Here is a 23164-nt window from a genome sequence, read left to right on the forward strand (position 1 = left end):
TTACTGTTTTCACTGTTTTTATTTATTTGCCTTCTAATTCTGTCATTTGGGTCAGTTGACTTTTCTCCTTATCATGAATTATATTTTCCTGGGTTTTTTTTTTGTTTTGTTTTGTTTTTTGCATACCTTGTAATTTTAGATTGGATGCCACACATTATTGATTTTATTCTCTTGGTTGCTAAATAGTTTGTAGAATCGATACTCTTGTGGTTTGTTCTAGGATGCAGTTAAATCATAAGCAAAATAGCTTGTTCTATTCATTCTTCATTTTAAGCTTCATTAGGTGGAACCAAAGTAGCATTTAGTCTTGAGCTAATTTTGTTTTCACTACTGAGATAAAACTCTTTTAAATATGCTACGGAGCTAGGGGCTGTAGCTCAATGGCAGAGCATTTGCCTAGCATGTGTGAGGCACTGGGTTTGATCCTCAGTACCACATAAAAATAAACAAGTAAAATAAAGGCATTCTGTCTGTCTACAACTACAAATTTTTTTTAAATAAATAAATAAATATGCTATGTGTTGCTCTGTGAATTATAAGGTTTTCAAATGACTAATAAGAACAGGAACTATTCCTGGTCTTGTATTGTCATGTATTAATCATCAGGTAATTTATCAAACCAAGCAAATTGGGGTACATTATGTATTGTATTAATGCCTATGTCAATTATGTTTTTTCCTCTTCTTCTTCTTCTTCTTTTTTTTTTTTTTTTTTTGAAAGAGGAAAAATGATTTATTGCTTTGATAACAAAGGAGAACAACAAGGGACTTCTGTCCCAGAGGCTATGCTTCTCAAGTATTGTCACTTTTTTTAAAAATATATTTTTTAGTTCGACACAATACCTTTATTTTATTTATTTATTTTTATGTGGTGCTGAGAATTGAACCCAGTGTGTCACACATGCTAGGCAAGTGCTTCACCGCTGAGCCACAATCCCCAGCCCAAGTATTGTCACTTCTTGATGATTCTTCCCTAGTCTTGGCTAGTTTTCTATACTGAGCTCTACTTAGCTTAAGATTCAAGGGGCACCCTTTACAGATTTCTGGAGTTTTCACTCAGTGCAGTTCTTCAGTATCTGACCTGCAGACTCCAGCTGCTTTGACTTTTAAGTCCTGTCTTCTGAATTTAGAGGGGTCCACAGGGTTCTACCTGGCTACTGTTTTCTATGCTATGGCCTAGAAATTCTCCATGCAATAAGCTGGAGTGATCATAAAACTCATCTCATTTGCTTTCTCTCTCTCTCTCTCAGCGGTTTCTGTCTGTCATTGCTTTTTTCTCGGTATCTTGAAAACCATTGTTTCCTACATTTAGTCCAATTTTTATTTACTTCAAGCAGGAAAGTCTGATTCTTATCACTCCAGCATGACCAGAAGCCGGAATTAATAAACTAGAAAATATATCTGAAGAAAGTATTGGAAGTCCTTGGAAAAAGACTAAGAGATAGAAAATAGAAAAGAAGTTAAAATGTTAGAGAATAGATTGAAAAGGTCTGGTATGTGTCACAATTTGAGGAGGATGTAATACGATATTTGAGAGAAGCAGTATTCAAAGAGATAATGATATTATTTAGATATTGTGAAAACACAGAAGTCCTCTGATTCAAAATGCACAATGAATTGATACATAAACTAATTCAGATCAGTGAGGATAGGAATGATTATTTCGTAACTTTGTAATTGTTTCTGGGACAGTAGCTTCTTATATTAAAATAAGAAAAAGGAATTGGATTTTATCTCAGATACACCATACCCAAAAAGTCATTTCAAGGTCTGGGGATGTGGCTCAAGTGGTAGCACGCTCGCTGGCATGCGCAGGGCACTGGGTTCGATCCTCAACACCACATAAAAATAAAATAAAGATATTGTGTCCACCTAACACTAAAAAATTAAACACTAAAATATTTTTAAAAAGTCATTTCAAGTCTGTTTGAATATCCAAAACAAACCACATTTATTAAAGAAATGCAGGAGAAAATCTTGACCTTGGGGGAAATAAGAGCAGTCATTTACATAGCATTTACTATGTGTCAGGCACATTTTTCAATGTGATACACACAGGCATATCTACGTACACATATATACATACACAGATACATATGTAATATGTATATATAGGTAATAATTCTCAAAACAATTATATGTAGTAAATGCTATATTAACTTCATTTCATAGATAAGAAAACAAATAGAAGGAAAACTTGCCCAAGATCACATAGCTAGCAGGTATCTTGTCCAGAGTGTGTGCTGTGAAATAAGACATAAGTTAATTCCTTAAAGGAAAACATAGATAAGTACATTAACAAAACAGACATTGTTTAGCTGCTAACCATAAAATGAAAAGACACTACTAATTCAGAAAACAAATTGCTACGTTTGGCACTTTTGCCAGACACCCCCCCACACACACGCACACATAAAATTCAACAGATATAGCTGGAAATGTGGCTCAGTAGTAGAGCTCTTTCCTAGCATGGATGAGGCCCTGAGAGCCATCCCTAGTACTAGGGGGAAAAATCAAGTGTGAATAGATATTTCATGAAGGAAGAAATTGCGAATTACTGATGTTAGAAGATGTCCTACCTCAATGGTAGGAGAAATACAAAGTAAAACTATAATAAAATCATCTTATAAATCAGGTCATCAGAAATTAACAAATTGTGACAAGTATTTGCAAGTATATGTAGTTCCTGAGAGTGCAAATTAGTTAACTCTTTATAAAATAATTTGGCATTATCTAGCAAAGGCATGTTATATAACCAGTTCCATCTCTAAATATGTACTCTAGGTGGGGATCAACAAATTATGACCCATGGACCAATTCAACCCATCCAGTCTGTTTTTATAAATTCAGTTTTTATCATATCACATTTGATTATTTATTTCTGTATTGTTTGTGGCTGCTTTCGTCTTTCAGTGGAGTAGTGGTAACAGACTTTCGGGCCCACAAAGCCTCAAATATTATTCTCTGATAGGATAGGAGAAACAATCTAGTTGTCAATTTTGAGGAAGATGGATAAATGGTTGTAATTCATTCAGTGGAGTGTCACAGAGAAGCAGAAATGAACAATAGCTACTAATGGTCAATGTGTACAAATTTTACACCTAAAGTTACAGCACGTACAAAAGTTATACCAAAAAAGCAAATTGCTGGAGTTGGGATTGGACAGTGCTAGAGTGCTTGCCTAGCATGTGTGAAGCACTGGGTTTGATTATCAGCACCTCACATAAATGAAATAAAATAAAGGTCCATTGACACCTAAAAAAAAAAAAAAAAAAAGTAGTTGCAGAAAACATGCAGTATGATTCCACTAATGTGAAGTTCAAAAACATAATTGTAAAACTAACCAGTATATTGTTGAGGTTTTCATGCTAATGTAGTATACCAAAGAAAAGCAAGAAGTGGGGTACTAACATTAATTTCTATAGTCCCAATTACTAGGGAGGCTGAGGCAGAAGGAGAGTTCAAGATCAGCCTGGGCAATGTAGTAAAACCTCATCTCAAAACAAAACAAAAACAAGAAACGAGAAACATAAGATACAGAATAGTGGTTACTGTGGGCAGTGGGTGGAAGATGTGTTTGGGGACTGCCCACAGTAGTTTCAAAGATTTAGATGGTATTTTTAAAGCCGTGTGGTGGATATACAAACCAAACTCTCCCACTCCCTTGATAAACAAGATATATTGTCCATTTCTGTGATATTCACACTCTTTTAATTATAGTAGCTTTCTGGTTTTGCTATCTCATAGCTTTCTTTTTTCCTAAATGAATTTTAGAATAATATCTAAGCCACCCTCTTTTTAAAAAGGTTCAGTTAGGAATTTTATTAGAATTTCATTGGATATTTTTATTATTTACGAAAATTTCAGTACATTTACAGTTTTGTGTTTTCATCCAAAAACGTGGTTGTCTGTATATCAAGCCAGGTTACATTTTGTGCCCTTCAAGAAAATTTTTGTTTTCTCGTATAAATCTCTCCCATTTTGTGTTTGGATTACAGCATTTTCTACTCTGGGTTTTCCTTAATTCAGTCCTACTTTTTGTTTTTTTAAAAGTTCCTCCAATTTTTCATTTTGTTTTCCCTTTCTGTTTCATTGAGGTTATGGATTTGTTCTTTCTTTATTGTTTGTTTGTTTGTTTGTATCTTTTCTTCCATTTTGGTGATAGTGAGAAGCAGACATAAATGGGTATGCCAATTCTGAAATCTGTAACCTAATATACACATGACTTTTATGGTTTAAAAAACATGTAATTTATTTCCTTAGTTTTTTACCATTTTATTATTATAAAGAGTGCCTATGAAAAATAAAATTGAAACATTAAGACATATGCCTATTAATTTTTTAAATTTAAATTATAGCTTGAAAGTGAAAAATGTGAATTACAATCGAAAGTGTTCCTAATGAAAGAAAAAATAGAGTCATTAGAGAACAAATCAAAATTTCAAGCTCAACAAATAAGCCAAATTGGCCATGTACCTGGTGACTCATCTCATCAGAAAACAGAGATGAATTCCCTTAGGTAAGTTTATTGGAACTTTTTTTTTTTAATTTCACTCCTGGGAACATGTTTCTGATTATATAAGATTTACAACCATGGCATTTCAGATTGTGCCTTTGAACAGTAGTTTCCAAACTATTTCCAAACAGTAGTTTCCACAGATGCCATGGCCCCATCTCTACTCTCAGCCATGGCCATTAATTCAAAAACTAAATGAGGGGTTTAGGGGATGAAGAAAAGACAAACAGACACACAAAGAAAAAGGTGGGGCCAGGTGGGACATTACTCTCTGATGGAGAACCAGTGACCCAGAGCTAGTTCAGCACATTTATTATATGGGTTTCATGATCAAAAAGTTATTTGTGGGAAAGTTTTAGCAGAGCAGACAATCTGAAGAATGCAGGACTGGTGAGACATTTAATGTTATTACCTTATGGAATTAAAGAAATCAAGAGTAGTTGATTGTATATTTAGCAGTTGATGTTTAGCACCCCAATTTTGTAAATTAATCAGATGTCTCCTTTAACAGATTTATGATTAAATCCCACTGATGTTAAACCTGATTTACTCATTTTTAACTACAAAAACCAAGATATCAGAGCTGGGGTTGTGGCTCAGTGGCAGAGTGTTTGCATAGCATGTGTGAGGCACCAGGTTCAGTTCTCAACACCATATATAAATAAATAAAATAAAGGTCTATTGACAACTAAAAAAAATACTAAAAACAAAAAAACAAGATATCAGACAAATGTAGCTAACAGTATTTAGCAGATCAGAGTTTACTTTTGGCTTAGAGTCCTGAAATCCTCAAGAAAGATTTTTAAGGAAAAGAAAATTGTATAAAGGAAATCATTTCAATGTCTCCCTGTGCTGTAGTCTTAGGGAGGAACTTGTTAAGAAAGCAAGGTGGCAGGGTGCCAGAAAAAACAAGACAGCCCACAGCAGCAGGTTGAATTTAAAAGTGACATTTTTTTTCCTTTGGTCTCAAACCAGTTTTTGCAGTTTACATTCTAAATGAAAGCCTAAGAGAGAAAGAGAGCTAGCATAAACTAAGAAAGCATAATCTTAAGCATTGCAAATTAGAGATCCCTTCTTTGGATCCCAGTTGTTTCATGGTTTAGACCCACCTATAAACTTGCTTCTCACTTTTCTTTGCTACCCCGGCCTCAGAAGCATCCTCCCATCTGAGCATTGAAGACGATCCCCTGTGTCCAGTCCCTGTTTGGGCACCAACTTTCTGGGCCCTCTCATTTTTGTTCTCAGCCACGGTCATTAATTCAGGGAAAGACACTGGACAAGTAGGAGCCATGGAGGATGAAGAAAAGACAAACAGATACACAGAGAGAGAAAGGTGGGGCCAAGTGGGACACTGCTCTCTGGTGGAGACACAGTGACCCAGAGCTAGCTCAGCATGTTTATTATATAGGTTTAATCACCAAAAGGCTATTTATTGGGGCTGGGGTTGTGGCTCAGTGGTAGAGCGTTCACCTAGCACTTGCGTCGCACTGGGTTCGATCCTCAGCACCACATTAAAAATAAATAAATAAAATAAAGTTAAAAGAAAAAAATGCAGAATATGTAGCTTAGAAATATTGAGTTGTCTGTCAATACTGTGTCCATCTACAACTAAAAAAAAAATATTCGAAAAACCAAAAGATTATTTATGGAAAAGTTGTAACAAAGCAGACAATCTAAAAGGACACAGGTCTGACAAGACATTAAGGTCATTTTGTTTTGCTCAAAATTCTCTGACCCTGGGAGATGGTGCCTGAGCTCAAAGTCCCAACTGATAACTCTGAGCATTTGCACAGTTTTCTCAGGCTGCAGCACCATAGCAACTGGGCCATCTCAACCTGTACTTTCACACAGGTAGGTCCCAGTACAAACACAGCCATGAGGGAGTCAAAAAGACCATGATTTAAATCACCACTCTCCACAGTTGGCCTAGAAGCAGAATCACCTCGAGCTTTTGAAAAGTATGAATTTAGGGCCTGTCTCTCTGGCTTTAAATTTGCTGAGTAAATCTCAATAGATTTTAGGTATGTGTTTTTGGATTTTGGTTTTTAGTGTTGGGAATTGAACCCAGGTGTACTTAACCATTGAGCAACATCACCAACCCTTTTTATTTTTTCATTTTTAGATAGGATTTCACTAAGTTGCATATGACCTCACTAAATTGCTGAGGCTGGTCTGGAATTTAACAATCCTCCTCTCTCTGAGCCACTGGGATTAGGGGCATGAGCAACTGCCTCCAGATGGGTATCTGTATTTTTTTTTTTTAATGTTTATAAGTTAATATGATTGTAAACAAGTTTTTGAATCTGTAGGGTAGGACTGCTGAAAAGGATAGAATTTTTTGCTACCTGTGCCATTTTCCTTCTTTTTCTTGCCTCTTTCAAGGAAGTAAATGTAAAATCTGAATATGTATCTTCTATTTTGAACCCTTTCTGACTAAAAAGCAGACATCTTTAACGAAGGAGGGTGTACATGAGTAGCATGCTTCTTAGAAAGCTAACTCTGGTAGAAATACGGAACATGGATTTGAAGTCTTAGAGACTTGATGGCATATAGTGGACACCAAAGGTCTAGACTGAAACCTAAGAAATGTTTCATACGTAAAACCAAAAGACCTAATGACTTATATAGTTATAAAAAGAAGATAAAATAGGACTGGGGTTGTGGCTCAGTGGTAGAGTACTGCTTGCCTAGCATGGTGACTCCCTGGGTTCGATCCTCAGCACCACATTAAAAATAAATAAATAAAATAAAGGTTAAAAAAAAAAAGAAAAGAATGCAGAATGTGTAGCTTGTCAGCAGTTACTCAATTTTTTTTTTTTTTAAAGACACAGATCCAATATACAAAAACAAAGAATCACAGAAGTATATAGTGGAAAAAACAGAGCAAAGGTGAGAATCAAAGGAATAATTAGGAAAAGAAAAACCTGAGACTATTGTTCATAGGGTTCCCTGATACATGAAATAGCTTAAGGAAATAAGTCCAAAAACTGGTTACCTGGTCAGTTAAGGAATACTGTTTGCCACTTATTTAGAGCATCTTCGTTTTGCTCTTTTACTGATTGACTGCAGTCTTTATAAGGTTGACTTTAGAAAAAACTAATGCATATACTACTTTTTGCTTCATTCTCTTTTTGTAAGCACTACCTATATTCTGTGAAGGACAGCTGAATGGCCCAGCTCCTCTTCTGGTTCCTGCCTGTCTTAATCTCCGAAATACAAATACCATGTTGTGTGTTTGTCTCTCAGAATTATTAGTATATCCTTTTCGCTCTATATCCATCTGACAGGATCTGGCATTTAATCCATTTTTCTTTTCCTTCTGATTGTAGCGACACCCCTTTTCTTTTCTCACAGAAAGTTCAGAAGGTAGAGCTTTCAGTACCCTCTCTTGAACACCCTAGTCTGTAGCTCCTTTGGGGTTTTTGTTCTTAGACTAAAATCCTTTTTTTCTGGGATGCAAGCTGCCTGTTTCCTTTCTTAGGGGTAATCTAATCAATGTGCTACAGGAGGGGACTGAGAATTTTTCTCTCTACCTTATATAATCTGGGGATATCACATTATTTTATAACTTCATTTTGCTCTGACAGAAAACTATGACATATCTTATCTTTGAGGCTATTGTGCCATTCACATTCTCCACATTAGTAAGCATTATTAGAACCATGAGTTCAAGCTGTTAGTTCCAAATACAAAGCTAAACTCAGTACAAACCATAATACCTATAAAAACAAAGGCATGTTGTCCAAACCTTGTGCCATTTTTTTATATGTTTAATAGAGAAGAGCACTCTTGCTGCTCTTTTAATCACATCAACCTCTCTTTTCCTTGATAGAAACATGTTTAAGAATCAGATTCTCAGATAAATGAGGCCCTTGTTCTTTCCCATCCACCTCATGAGGCTAGGCATTTTTTTTTTCCACCAAATTAAGGTGTCACCAAACAGGATTTTCTTTTATCATGCACAGTCTCGTAGTTGTCCAAATAAAATGCCTTTTGTCTAGCTGTTGGGGTAAATCAGAGGATATACTATAAAATCCCACTTTTAGCTGGGCATAGTGATGCACACCTATAATCCCAGCTACTTAGGAAGCTAAGGCAGAAGGATTGCATGTTCATGACCAGCCTGGACAGTGTAGTGAGACTGTCTTTAAAATGGAAAATAGAAAGGGCTGGAGATATAGTTCAATGGTAGAATACCCCTGGGTTCAGTCCCCAGTACCACTGAATGAATGAATGAATAGAAATTTCATTCATTCCCACTCTTCAAAATTAAACAAATGACTGTTGTCCCCCTCAAATTGCAGTATTTAATGAGATGTGGTATTTTATATCCCAGATCAAAACTTCATAATGCTATTAATAGGGAACATTTCTGTACATAGGAAAGATGCCTACTGCCTCCTCAGAGCTTGCTAGCCAAGCTCTAGAACCAAAGTTAGCAAATTTTCTACAAATAGTCAGTATTCTTCAATTACTTAAGCATTTATAAACCCATTTGTACATCTCAGTTCTTCCAAAAATAAATAGCAGACTGTAGTTTGTCAATCCTGCTCAAGGATAAATTGTTCCTAGCCTAGTTAGACAACTAACTTCTCAACCCCTTGGCAAATATCCTTGATCCTTACAACTAAATAGTCCTTTTTTCAATTTACCTTAGCTTTTTATCTTTGCGTGTTCAAAACCTGAAAGTTGCCAGCCATGATGGTGCACACATGGGAGGCTGAAGCAGGAGATCAAAAGTTCAGGGTCATCTTGGCAACTTAGCAAGACCCTATCTCAAAGGACTGAAATTATACCTTAGTGTTAGAGTACTTGCCTACATGTGCAAGGACGTGGGTTCAATCCCCAGTACTGCAAATAAATAAATAGCAAGCTATGCAGTTATCCAGTCAAATAAATGGTATAGCAGATTTTCCTGAAAACAGTCCATAAACTCTAATCAGACATAAAGTTATACCAACAGATATGTTTTACTAAGATTTGTTTAGATACATTTGGAAAGCCAATGTAACAGGTCTCCTTTGAAAAGTGTTTATTTGCTAAGGGAATTAAATATCATTTTAGATAAGGGAAAGAAGGCTCATAGATTATCTTGGATGTCAAGAAACTCTTCTGAGTATTCCCAATATTCTTCCAAGATAAAAAGATGAGCAGGGCTCTTAATTGGATAGCTGAGCCTGTGAAACTAGAATTGAAAGAACTAAGGGAACTACGGCCACCAGTTATCATCCCCTTGCAGAAGCCTAAAATTAAAAAAAAAAAAAAGTTAATAATAATCTTTCTCATTGAGTGTTGGGCTATAACCATAGACTTCTGGGAAACAGCACTCTTATGAACAAATAATATGGCAGTCACTAAGGTATTTTTTCTTAGGAACTTTCTGCCTCACTTCTTTCATTAAGAAGACCTTTATCTTAGTACTAAGTTCAGTCAGAAGTTACTTCCAGGATCTGGTATACAGTCTTAGTTGTCTATTTTTCTTTCTACATGAGAATATAAAAAAGCAAAGCTATTATTAGGACTCTCCCAAGGGCTTCCTTTATGTGAATATTAATCAAGACGTTTGTTATCTTGCTTTCCTTTATCAACTCTGCTTTCATCAGCAAATTATCCTACCTATGAAATTAAATGCAAAGAAATTATTACATTTTTGCTTAGAATTTCAAGCACAGTCACTCACTTGGCATCCTTTATTAAAGATGGAACTCTGGGGGCCATTTTATTTTATTTTTTTAGATGTTGATGAACCTTTATTTTATTTATTTATATTTGCTACTGAGAATTGAATCCAGTGCCTCACAAATGCTAGACAAGTGCTCTACCACTGAGCCACAACCCCCAACACCCACAGCCCATTTTTATTTTTGAAAGGACTTTGTATGGCTTCCTGACAGACTTTTTCCATGTAGAGGATTTGTCTCCCTATATTCTGCATATTGAAGCAATAGAATATAGTAGAAGAACATTGATGTCATGTTAGATTAGCCTAGATTTGCATCTTTTCTTTGCCTTTACTGGCTTTGTGACCTTGGGCATGTTACTAGTTGTTTCTGTAAAACTTGGATAGTATCGCCTTGTGTTGTTATATCCCACATAATAAAAAGGAAGATCTTGATTAGCCACCTGGATCTAATTTTATAATTTTATGAAGTCATTCTGCTTGAACCTAGTGACTTTCTGACATGGTTTGGTTTGGTTGTGCAGTTCTAAGTAACTTTCCTCCTGGTTTTTTGTAGAGGCGGGGATACTGATACTCACCTAGTTGCTCAGCGCCTCACTGTTGCTGAGGCTGGCTTTGAACTCTCAATCATCCTGTTTCAGCCTCTGGAGCTGCTGGAATTATACGAATGCACCATTGCACCCAGCTCCTCCCTATTTCTGGGTCATGATTAACTTGCTAATAGAAAAGTTAGCATAATCTCTTTTATTTTACATAATACTTCTCAGTATTGCTAGTAAATTTTTTTTGTTGTCCTATTTTACTAGAGGTGTACAATCCAAGCCTCCTCCATTAGGCAGTTCTAAGCTAAGCAACCCTTAGTATCTTCTTCTTTTATCCTCTAAAGACATCTATTCCTGACAAATAACCTGGGGTGACAGATGTGTCTTTCCAGCCAGGCAGAGTAAGACTCCCAGGCCATGGCTAAGAGCATTCTGAGATTTGCCAAGAGAGCAAATTTTTGCTGTTGAGTTTCTAGAGATATTATTTCTGAAAAATAATTACTGATCAGTAATAGACACCTTTGAAATTGTCTTTATTGAGATGTCTTCTAGGCATCCTTTCTTTTGCTCCCTGAAACCAGTCTTTAGTCTTAAATTCCTATTGCACTATAAAGAATGCCTGCCTTCCCTATTTACTATGACCTCCATTGACTAGCCATCCAAAAAGTAGAAGCTCACACTAGTCAGGATGGTCAGGATTCATGGAGCATACTCTGTCTGAAGTGTTAGGCCATACTGTAAGAACAGCACCTTTTTTTTTTTTTTTTTTTTTTTTTTGTGCCTCCACTATTGGAAATAGATTTTAAGGGAGAGGGTGTTGATATTAGGAAACTGAGAAGATCTTTAAAAACTACCAAGAAGACTCTAGAAAATTCTAGAGTATACAATTAATTTGATTTTTTTATTAAAAAAATCAAATTATTATTTTTGGAGAAGAATGATGGACTGCAAGAAATAATATAAGGCCATTGATTATACTGGAAGAGCTTTAAAATGAATAAAAGAAATTTAAAAATAAGAAAAACTATTTTTAAGATATCTCATTTTAAAAAATTATTTCTAAGAGAGATAAAGAATACCATTTGTTTTTGTCTACTGCTTCTTTAGGATAGTAAATGACCAGCTACAGCGGTCACTTGATGAGTATCAGCGCCGACTTTCCTTAAAAAGAGGTGAACTTGAATCAGCCCAAGAACAAATTAAAATACTGGAGGGAAAAATAAGTAAGTGATTTAAATTTTGTCTTTGCTAATCATGATTTACTTTGTCTAACAAACATTTCTTTTCATTTATAGATGAACTAAACCTTAAGATGACTTCACAGAATGAGGCAGCTCATGTAATGAAAAAGACCATTGGTGTTATTGATAAAGAAAAAGACTTTCTTCAGGAGACTGTAGACGAGAAGACAGAAAAGCTTGCAGACTTGCAAGAAAACCTAGAAAATAAAGTATATAACTGTTAAATATCATTTTCCAATATCTGAATAGAGAGGATTATCTTATTCTGTTTCAGATTCATACATAGTTCTTACCTCAAGACCCAGGGCATTTTATCTCAATAATTTGAATCTTCAAAATATGATTTTATCTATTGTTAGAATGTGATTTTATCAGATATTATTAGGCAAACTTTTTAAAGAAACTATTCAAGTTCCTAGGGTGGAAAGAAACATGCCAATATGTGAAGTATAATTGAGACGTGGAAATATGTTTACTTGGAACTTTCTCTTTTATGCATAATTTTTTTTTTAATTTTTATTATTGGTTCAAAGCATTACATAGTTCTTGACATATCATGTTTCATACATTTGATTCAAGTGGGTTGTGAACTCCCATTTTTACCCCATATGCAGATTGCAGAATCACATCGATTACACATTTTATGCATAATTTATATAATTGAACTATGTACTTAACTATATAAATGTGACAAATTATATGAATCTAGCTACAAACATTTCTATATGAATGATTTAGAATCTTATATATTTTTACAATTTCTGTAGGAGAAAGCTATTGCTCAGATGAAGAAAACTATCTCAGAGTATGAATTATCCAAGAAGTAAGTAATTAATCAGGTGAAACCCAGCTTTTTAAGAAATTTTTGGTGAATAGTTTTTATCTATTTAGTAGCCATCAGCAATAAGCTAATTTCCCCATTTTTTGCCAGTGGCATCATTTTCTCAGTCTCCTGCTTGAGAATGTTACCTCTTTAATTATTCTTCCTGTCATCCATTTAAACATTTGTATCTTATTAATTATTCTTTAACGTTTCCTACTTAACTCTGTTTTTACTATAATTACCTTGAATAATTATAATTATTCTTTAACATTTCCTACTTAACTCTCTGTTTTTACTATAATTACTATAATTACCAGTCTCTGTTCATTACAATTCATTACCATTTTAAAATTTTAAAATGTTGATTAGTATCAATTTTGAATTTTAGTATCAATTTTGAATTTTTTCTCTATCTAAATTTATCTTGAACAGTTACAAAATTTACATTTTATGTCTAGTCTCCCCAGAAAGAGTAAAAGGGGCTTAAAGTCAAGTCACTCAGTATATTTATTTTACATACCTTTAATTTTATGTAATAGTGGGAGAGTAGGGCTGGGGTTGTGGCTCAGCAGTAGAGCACTTGTCTAGCACGTGTGAGGCCCTGGGTTCAATCCTTAGCACCACATATAAATAAATAAAAATAAAGGTGTTGTGTCTACTTACAACTTAAAAAAAAAATAGTGGAAGAGTAAACATTTAATAGATATTTGCCAATTGAATCTCTTATGTTTGGTTCTTAATACTTAGAGTAAACGCTTTGGTTCTGTATTTACTTGGTTTTTGGAATAATAAATCTGTTTTGTGAATTTATTTGCAGATATGACTGGTAGAGATCTAAAATACCTGCTTTACTTAATCAGTATCTTAATGAAGCAGTCTAGTTTCCTATATTCTTAGAATATTTAATTCAGTAGTTTTCTTTTAAATGAACTACAATTTTCTAAAAAGCTTCATTATTTCCTCATTTAACAGCCAGCTAAAGGAAGCATTGACTAATCGAGAAAGGGAGATAAGCAGCCTTCGACGCCAGGTTGATGCATATCACAAAGAACTTGACGAAGTGGGAAGAGCTAGAGAAATAGCTTTTAAGGAAAACAGACGATTGCAAGATGATCTGAGTACAATGGCAAGAGAAAACCAAGTATGAACACACAGTGCATAAATGCTGGTGGTTTCAGAGTACCTATTTGTTGTTTGCTAAATAGTAAAGCAACATAGGTAATTTTTTAAGGAGAATTTCATCTATCAGGCTAATAAAAAAATGTAGTTTACCCTGCCATGATGGCACTTGCTTGTAGTCTCAATTAATCAGGGGACTGAGGCAAGAGAATCACTTAAGCCCAGAAGTTCAACACCAGCCTAAACAACATAGCGAGGCTCTCTCTTTTCTAAAATAAATAAATAAATAGATTAAAAATAAATTAATGAGTATTTTAAAATGTCAAGTGCTGAGAGAATTTTTTTTATTGCTGGTTTATTAAAAGATTATACAAAGAGACCAATGATTTCCTGTTTTAAATACTCTGTTTTTTAAAAATTACTTTCAGGGGGCTGTAGCTGTGGCTGTGGCTCAGTGGTAGAGTGCCTGCTTTGCATGTGTGAGGCACTGGGTTTGATCCTCAGCACTATATAAAAATAAATAAATAAATATATTGTTTCCATCTACAACTAAAAAAATTTTTTTAAATTACTTTCAGTATTATTCATAAAGCATATGTTATAATTGTTCTTTCTAGGTATACATGGTAGTAGAGTATATTTTGATACATTATGCATACATAGAGTAATTATAACTTGTTATAATTATTATGGTCATATATGATGTGGAGTTATATTGTTTGTGTATTCATTTATAAGAATTATGAATTTCTTAAAAAGGTCAAGCTCTAACCATAACTAGCCCTTAGTGTAAAAGTCAGATTACATGGTGAGGAATGTTATGGGAGATGTGTGGTAAAATTTGGTGTTTCTGGGCGGGGTTTGTGGCTCAGTGGTACAGCGCTCTCCTAGCATGTGTGAGGCTCTGAGCACCACATAAAGATAAATAAATAAAGGTATTGTGTTCATCTTCAACTGAAAAGAATATTTTTTTAAAAATTTGGTGTTTCTTACATCCAAGATCAGCCAGGAAATATATGTGACAATTACTTTTGCCCTGTACTCTTATTCCAAAGAAACTATTTGAATATAAATAGAACTCATTTGGTACCGTGTTCACTTTAGATTTGTCTTCAATTTCTGATTTATAGGCAATCTCATTGGAATTGGAAGCAGCAATGCAAGAAAAGGAAGAAATGAAGAGTAGAGTGCATAATTATATAACTGAGGTGTCACGATGTGAGAGTTTAATGGCTGCTAAGGTGAAAAACATTGTTTATGTTGGATTTCACATTGATTTTTTTAAAAACTTTTTCATGTTTGTCTGTTTTGTCCATACTATTATTTGTTAAACAGTTGAGAGTTAAGATCTTATCTTCTTTTTATATTTTCCAATAGATTTTAGTATAGTACACAGATACCTGATGCTCCCAAATTTAGAACAGAATGCCTAGTGTGTATGTGTGTTCCATTTAGTGACAGTTAACTAATTTAGAAACAATTTAATTATGCTTAAAACAGGAACAAGAAAATCAAGATTTGTTAGATAGATTTCAGATGCTTCATAGCCGTGCTGAAGACTGGGAAGTCAAAGCCCATCAAGCAGAAGGAGAAAGCAGCTCAGTTCGACTAGAACTTCTCTCCATTGATACAGAAAGGAGACACCTTCGAGAAAGAGTCGAGCTACTAGAAAAAGAAATTCAGGAGGTAATAACATTCATTGGTCTAGTAAAAGCATTATTTAGTAAAACAAAACATTCAAAGGTACTTTATTAAGGTGAGGTTATAAATATTTGTCATTAATTCTGATAACTTTCATAGGAACCCCATTACTTTTTTTACTATAGTAAAAGATGATAATGTCAAATTTACCATTTCAACCTTTTTTTGGGAGGAGGTACCAGGGATTGAACCCAGGGGCTCTTAACCACTGAGCCACATCCCCAGCCCTTTTTATTTTTTATATTGAGACAGGGTCTCTTTAAGTTGCTTAGGGCCTTACTAAATTGCTGAGATTGAAATTGCAGTCCTCCTGCCTCAGCCTCTAGAGTCACTGGGATTACAGGTATGGACCATCAAACCCAGCCATTTTAACCATTTTTAAATGTATAGTTTTATGGCATTAAAGTACATTCACAGATTTGTACACCTATCATTATCATCTGTCTCCCTTTCTCCGGCTGAAACTCTATACCCATAAAACACTAATCCCCCATTATTCCCTACCCTCAGCCCCTGGCAACTACCATTCTCCTCTCTGTTTGTATGAATTTGACAACATTTTAGGTCCCTTGTGTAAGTGTAATGATGTATTTGTCCTTTTGTGCCTAGCTTATTCCACTTAGCCTTGAGATTTACTTTATCATAAGATCATCCATTTGGTAGCATGGTATCAGAATTTCACTTCATTTTAAGCCTGAATGGGTTTACAAATATCTGTTTAAATTCTTTCTTTAATTCTTTTGGGTATATACCCAGAAGTAGAATTGCTGGATCATATGATAATTTTATGTTTACCTGTTAAGGAACAACCAAGGGTTTTCCATAAGGCTACAACATTTTGCATTTCTACCAGCAGTACTAGGATTCTAATTTATCCATTCTAATACTTATTATTTTCTTTCTTTTTAAAATTTTTTGGATAAAATAGTCATCCTAATGAGAGTGAAGCTATATTTCGTTGTGGTTTTGATTTGCATTTTTTTTTCTTTAAGTGCTGAGGATTGAGCTCAGGGTCTCATCTGTGCAAGCACTCTACCTCTGAGCTACACCCACAGCCCTATATTGTCTTATTGAGCATCTTTTCGTGTGCTTACTGACCATTTTTATGTCTTTGGAGAAATGCCTATTTAAATATTTGTCCATTTTTAAATCAGTTTTTATTGTTGTTGACTTACAGGAGTCCTTTATATATTTTGAAGAAATATGTGATTACAAAATATGTGATTTAAAGATATTTCTTTTTGGTTATTTTTTACTGCATTGATAGGTTGGTTTTTTAATGGCTTACCTATTTAGGGGGTGCAAGATGATAATTCGATACATGTATACAATGATCAAATCAGAGTAATTGGTATTTCTATCTCCTGAAATATTATCATTTCTGTTGGACCATTTCTTCTCTAATTATTTTAAAATATAAAATAATTGCTATAGATTATTATAATCACCCTGTGTACTATAGAATATTAGAACGAATTCCTCCTATCTTCTAGTATTTTGATATCCATTATCCAACCTTTCTCTCTTCCTATCCTTCCTAGTCTCTAGCGATCACTGTTTTATTTACTTCAATGAGATCAACTTCTTAAAATTTTCACCAATGAGTGAAAACATGTGGTATTTATCTTTCTGTGCCTAGCGATTTCATTTAATATAATTTCCTCCAGTTCCATCATATTGCTGCAAATGAGAGGGTTTCAAACTTTTCAATGGCTGAATAATATTCTATTTATATATATATGTATATATATATATATGTATGTATGTGTGTGTGTGTGTGTGTGTATATATATATATATATATATATATATATATATATATATATATATATATATATAAAATTGATTTATTCATTTATCCATCAATGGATACTCTGTTGATTCCATATCTTGGTTATTATGAATAGTGCTATAATAAATATGGATTTACAAATATTTCTTTGATGTAATGATATAATTTCCTTTTGATATTTTCCCAGTAGTGGGATTATTGGATCATATAGTAGTTCTGTTTTCAGTTTTTTGAGGAACCTTCATTTTATTTTCCATAATGTCTGTACTTACTTATATTCCCATCAACAGTTATAAGTTCCCCTTTCTCTATATCCTCACCACCATGATGTGGTTTTTGTTTGTTTGTTTGTTTTTTTTTTTTTGTCTCTTTGGTAATAGTCATTTTTTCATATACTATGGGCTGAGTGTAAGTTTTCTTGAGAAATACGTGTTTAGATCTTTTGTCCATTTTTAATTTGAATTATTTAGGTGGATTTTTTTAAAGAATATTTTTAGTTGTAGATGGACACAATACCTTTATTTTATTTATTTATTTTTATGTGGTGCTGAGGATAAACCCAGTGACTCACGCGTGCCAGGCAAGTGCTCTACCACTGAGCTACAACCCCAGCCCCATTTTTTGTTGTTGTTTTTTCGTTTTCTTTTCTTACTATTGAGTGTTTGATTCCTCATATATTCTGGATATTAATCACTTGTCAGAAGGATAGTTTGAAAATACTTTCTCCCATTCTTCAAATTGTCTCTTCACTCTGTTGGTTGGTTGTTTTGCTCTGCAGAAACTTCTTAGTTTGATATTATTCTGTTTGTCTAATTTTGCTTTGTTTGCCTGTGTTTTAGGGGGTCTAGTTATCTAAGAAATCTTTGCCTAAACCAACAACTAAAGTTTTTCTTCTGTTCTCTTCTAGTAGTTTCATAGTTTCATATTTTACATTTAGATCCTTTATCTGACTTTTTGATGCCTAAAAGACTTTAATTTTGATGAAGTTCAATTTATCTATTTTTTCCCATTTCCTCCTTCCTTCCCTTCCTTTCTTCCTTATTTATTTATTGCAGTATTGGGAATTGAACCCAGGATCATTCTACCACAGAGTTACATCCCTAGCTCTTTATATTTTATTTTTTATATTAAAAAAAGAGACATTCTTGCTACATTGCTGAGACTGAACTTGAACTTGTGATCCTCCTGCCTCCTGTGTACCTGGGATTATACACATGTACCACTGGGCTTGACTATATTTTTCGTTTGTTGCTTATAATTTTGGTGTCATGTCCAAGAAATATAAGGCTTTTCCCTTAATTTTTCTTCAAAGAATTTTACCGCTTTAGATCTTAAGTTTAGGTCTTTGATCCATTTTGAGTTAATTTTTGTATATGATATATGGTATACATCCAACATCATTCTTGCATGTAGATTTAAATAAACTTTTGTCATAAAGACAGTCTAAGCCAGGTAGGCATGGTCACATACACTTGTAATCCCAGCTACTTAAGAAGTTGAGCAGAGGGATTGAGTTTGAGGCTAACCTAGGCAATGTAGCAAGGTACCATGTCAAAACAAAACTAAAGGACTGGGGGTGTATCTCAATGGTAGAGTGCTTGCCTAGCATGTTTGAGGCCCTAGTTTCAATCGCCAGTACTGCACTCCCCACCCCCACCCCCAAAATAAAAACAGACAAAAATCTGATAATAAAATTTTGGATTCATTTAAACTACAAGGACTGTTGAGTTAGATAAATGTAGACTAGTTTATATTTTGTTTTGTTGATATAGTTTTTAAAGTTTTCTTATTTCAGGAGAAAGAATAGCTCTCTTTAAAGGATAGGGTTAAAATGTCTAAAAGGCATGTTTAATTCCTAAATCTCAGTCTCTTACCTGGAAATAATATATTTGCAGATATAATCAAGTTAAAAGGAAGTCATACTAGACTAGATTAGAAGCTTAACCAAGGACCAGTGTCCTTATAAAATAAGGGAGATTTGGACATGTGAAGGCAGACGTGAGGAGATTGGAATGATACATCTCCAAGTTAATACTAAGAATTGCCAGTATCCACTAGAACCTAGGAGACTGACATGGAGCATATACTGCTTCAGAGTCTCCATACTGAACCAACTCTGCCTACACCTGAATTTTGGACTACCAGCTTCTAGAACTATAAGGGAGTACATTTCTGTTGTTAAAAGTCACTCAGTTTGTAGCAATTAAAGAAGTCCTGGGAAACAAATACAGATTTTGGTGCCAGGAAATAGATCGATGCTATAACATCTAAAAGTATGAAAGTAGCTCTGGGATTGAGTAATTGGTAGAGACTGAAAGAGTTTTGAGGTACTTAACAGAAAAAGCCTAGATTGTCTTGAAGAATATGGACATTAAAGGCAGCTCTGGTGAGAACTTCTGTCATTTATAGAATACATGAAGGCTCAAATTGAATTAAGGAAGATGTTATTAGATTCTGAAAAAGAGGTGAATCTTGTTATAAAGTGGCAGAGAACTTGACAAATTTATGGTTTACTATTGGGAAGGAAATCAAACTTGGAAGTATTGAACTTGGACATTTAACTGAGGAGATTTCCAAGCAAAGTATGGAAGGGGCTACCTAATTTTTCCTTGCTGCTTACAGTAAAATGTGACAGGAAAAGTAGAAATTGAAGAAGGAACTACTAAGCAAAAAAGGAACCAAAGCTTGATGATTTTGAAATAATACTTAGGCTGTCCAGGTAAGTATTCTCTGGAGAAAGGATCAAGAGTGTGGCTAGACAAAATTTTTGATGGAGAAAGTAGGTATGTGACTCAGTAATCTCAACAGAAATGTTACCAGCTTTGAAAAGGTCAGAAATGGAATAAAATTAAGAAAGGCTATTGGACTTCTGGGATCTCACTGATATAAAATGGCTGCAAACATATGTTCACCTTTAAGAAAAGGGAAGAATCAGCTGGGTGAGATAGTACATTCCTGTAATCCCAGTGGCTTAGGAGGCTGAGGCAGCAGGATCGAAAGTTCAAAGCCAGCCTAAGTGACTTAGCAAGGCCTTAAGCAATTTAGCAAGACCCTGTCTCTAAATAAAATATTAAAAGGGCTGGGGATGTGGCTCAGTGTTTAAGTGCACCTGGATTCAATCCCTAGTACCAAAAGAAAAAAGAAAAAGAAAAATGACTCTTAAGGATGGCTGAAAGCCCAGCAGAGCTGCCAAGGGCAACACAGAGGCTGGTGTAGCTTCTGCTGTGACCACAAATCTAGTGGGCATTGACCAAGGGGATGGGGCCACTGTCTCCTTAATTCTAGAGGGCAGGGCCACCACCCCTGAGGGCCAATAGGGTGGGACTGCTCTCGCAGACCTAGAGAAAAGAACATCAGAGCCACAGATGGTGATTATTGGACACTGAAGTGTGATGTTCCAAGCTTACTTTGGATTTATTCCTTCTATACTTTCCCCTTTTGGAATAGGACTGTCTGTTCTGTACCTGTACCACCATTGTAGTTTGGAAACAGATGATTTATTTTCTATTATCTTAGTGTGTAGATGGAGAGGAATTTTGCCCCAAGTTGGACCATACTCAAGTCTCACCCATAACTGATTCAGATTATGTCTCAATGAGATTTTGAACTTAAATTGATGCTAGAATGTTTCGTGGGTTTTTGTTTTGTTTTGTAATGGAGTAGATATTTTGTACATGAAAAGCACATGAATTTGGGGGGCCAGAGAGTAGGTAGGATTGTGTTTGTCAAAAAGATACAATGAAGCCGGATATGGTGGTGCATACCTGTAATCCCAGTGACTCTGAAGGCTGAGGCAGAAGGATCTCAAGTTCAAAGCCAGCCTCAGCAAAAGTGAAGTGCTAAGCAACTCAGTGAGACCCTATCTCTAAATATAATACAAAAACAGGGCTGGGGATGTGGCTCAGTGGTTGAGTGCCCCTGAGTTCAATCCCTGGTCCCTGTTTCCCCCCATCATCCCACCACAGAATACAATGAATTCCTAACCCCCAGTACCTATAAATGTGACCTTATTTGGAAATAGGGTCTTTGCAATACATTCAAATTCAGGTGAGATTATTGCTGCATTAGGGCAGGCTGTCACCTAATAAATGACTATTGTCCTTATGAGAGAGATGTGGACACAGACAACACAGACGACTTTGTACGAAGATAAAGGTAGAGATTTGGGGTGAAATGTCTACAAGGCAGTGTGCACCAAGTATCGTCACAACCACCAGAAGCTAGGAAAGAGGCATGAACAAATTTTGCTTCAGAGTGTCCAGGAGTCAACTCCATTAAATGAAATGTGGACTTCTGGCCTACAGATCTGTGTGGAAATAAATTGGTTTACCATGATTTGATAGTGGAAGCCCTAGGAAGCTAATATACTATCTCTACATGTTCTAATAAGAAGAGTATAGTAACTAAAGGAATGCTTTTCAACCCCCCAAAAGAATTTCTCAGAAGATATTTCTTTTGTTCTTTGTCATTGTTTTTATTGGCTTTTCGTGTTTATATTTGACTTGTTTGGGGAAATTTTTATTTACTGAATGTGTTAATATTTGAAAATTCAGATGTTTACTTTTCTGTACCTATTGATATTTATTAAATCTTCATAGCATAACATTAGATTTTTAATGTTGATTCATATCAGTGACATCTGTTAAAATCATTTTTCAAATGTGGAGTCTTCCCAAAACATAAAATTAGTTTGTATTTAAAATTTAAATTGTGAGAAATTTAAAATGTGGATTATTCTGGGTAGAATGTTTTATCAGTATTTCAATTTTGGTCATTTCAAAGTTATTAAAATCTTATAAAATTATGTATTTAAATCAAAAGGAATTGGGGCTGGGGTTATGGCTCAGTGGTAGAGCTCTTGCCTAGCACATGTGAGACACTAGGTTTGATTCTCAGCACCACATAAAAATAAATAAAATAAAGATATTGTGTTCATCTACAACTAAAAAATATTTTTTAAAAAGGAATTAAAATCATTCTTTTTCTGAGGTATTTAATTTTAAAGTAAACCCTGTTTTTTCACATTGATGTTTGGGGAATGATAAATATATACGTTACTTTTCGAGGAAAAGGCAATATTATAGCAAAAAAGGAAAAATTTATATAACTTATAAGAATCCCTGATATTTACAACACCCTGACAATAATTTTCATATTTGCACCTTCCAAATATATACATGAGGTACTTAGTTATCATGATTAATAATTATACTTCATTCCTTTTATGCATTAAATAGGCCATCTTTTAATAGCAGACTGCTTCCTGGGAATGTTTTAAAATATGCAAAAATTGGCTGTCACATTTTTCTAAAGTGAAGTTGTAGCTGTACAGAGTCAGTCCCTTTAATTACTGAATTACTTTTTTTGCCTATTTTGTTTTCTTTCTTCAGCACGTAAATGCACATCATGCTTATGAATCTCAAATCTCATCAATGGCAAAAGCCATGTCTAGATTAGAAGACGAGCTGAGACATCAAGAAAATGAGAAAGCAGCAGTATTAAGTGACTTGTCTTCTCTTAGGGAACTTTGCATTAAACTTGATTCAGGCAAAGATGTTATGACCCAACAATTGAATTCCAAAAGCCTTGACTTGGAGAGGGTAAGAACTAAAGAGAAGTTGTCTTGGCGCATTGTTTTCTGGAGTCCTTTATTTATTTATTTATTTTTGCATTATAATTCTTAATACACCATTATATCATAATTTATCATATCTCTGATTATATATTATATATTTCAGGTATGTTGACACCA

General features: G+C 34.5%; 1 protein-coding gene across 3 annotated transcripts in view; it reads left to right on the forward strand.

The window, feature by feature from the left end:
• Cep135 (centrosomal protein 135) overlaps nt 1-23164 on the forward strand; it is a 75219-nt gene that overhangs the window by 39327 nt on the left and 12728 nt on the right. For 2 of the 3 annotated variants that reach the window (XM_046465616.2, XM_046465685.2), the window contains exons 15-22: nt 4358-4518; nt 11845-11960; nt 12033-12187; nt 12746-12801; nt 13774-13942; nt 15051-15161; nt 15421-15606; nt 22803-23012. In XM_046465616.2, coding sequence (XP_046321572.1) covers nt 4358-4518; nt 11845-11960; nt 12033-12187; nt 12746-12801; nt 13774-13942; nt 15051-15161; nt 15421-15606; nt 22803-23012 — 1164 coding nt within the window. Of the gene's footprint in view, nt 1-4357; nt 4519-11844; nt 11961-12032; nt 12188-12745; nt 12802-13773; nt 13943-15050; nt 15162-15420; nt 15607-20034; nt 21928-22802; nt 23013-23164 lie in introns of those variants that run through there. The other variant, XM_046465820.2, reaches the window with a different exon arrangement.

The sequence above is a fragment of the Marmota monax genome, unplaced genomic scaffold, assembly GCF_021218885.2.
Source record: "Marmota monax isolate L192 unplaced genomic scaffold, Marmota_monax_Labrador192_F-V1.1 WCK01_AAM20220418_F8-fsc00025, whole genome shotgun sequence".
Taxonomy (NCBI): domain Eukaryota; kingdom Metazoa; phylum Chordata; class Mammalia; order Rodentia; family Sciuridae; genus Marmota; species Marmota monax.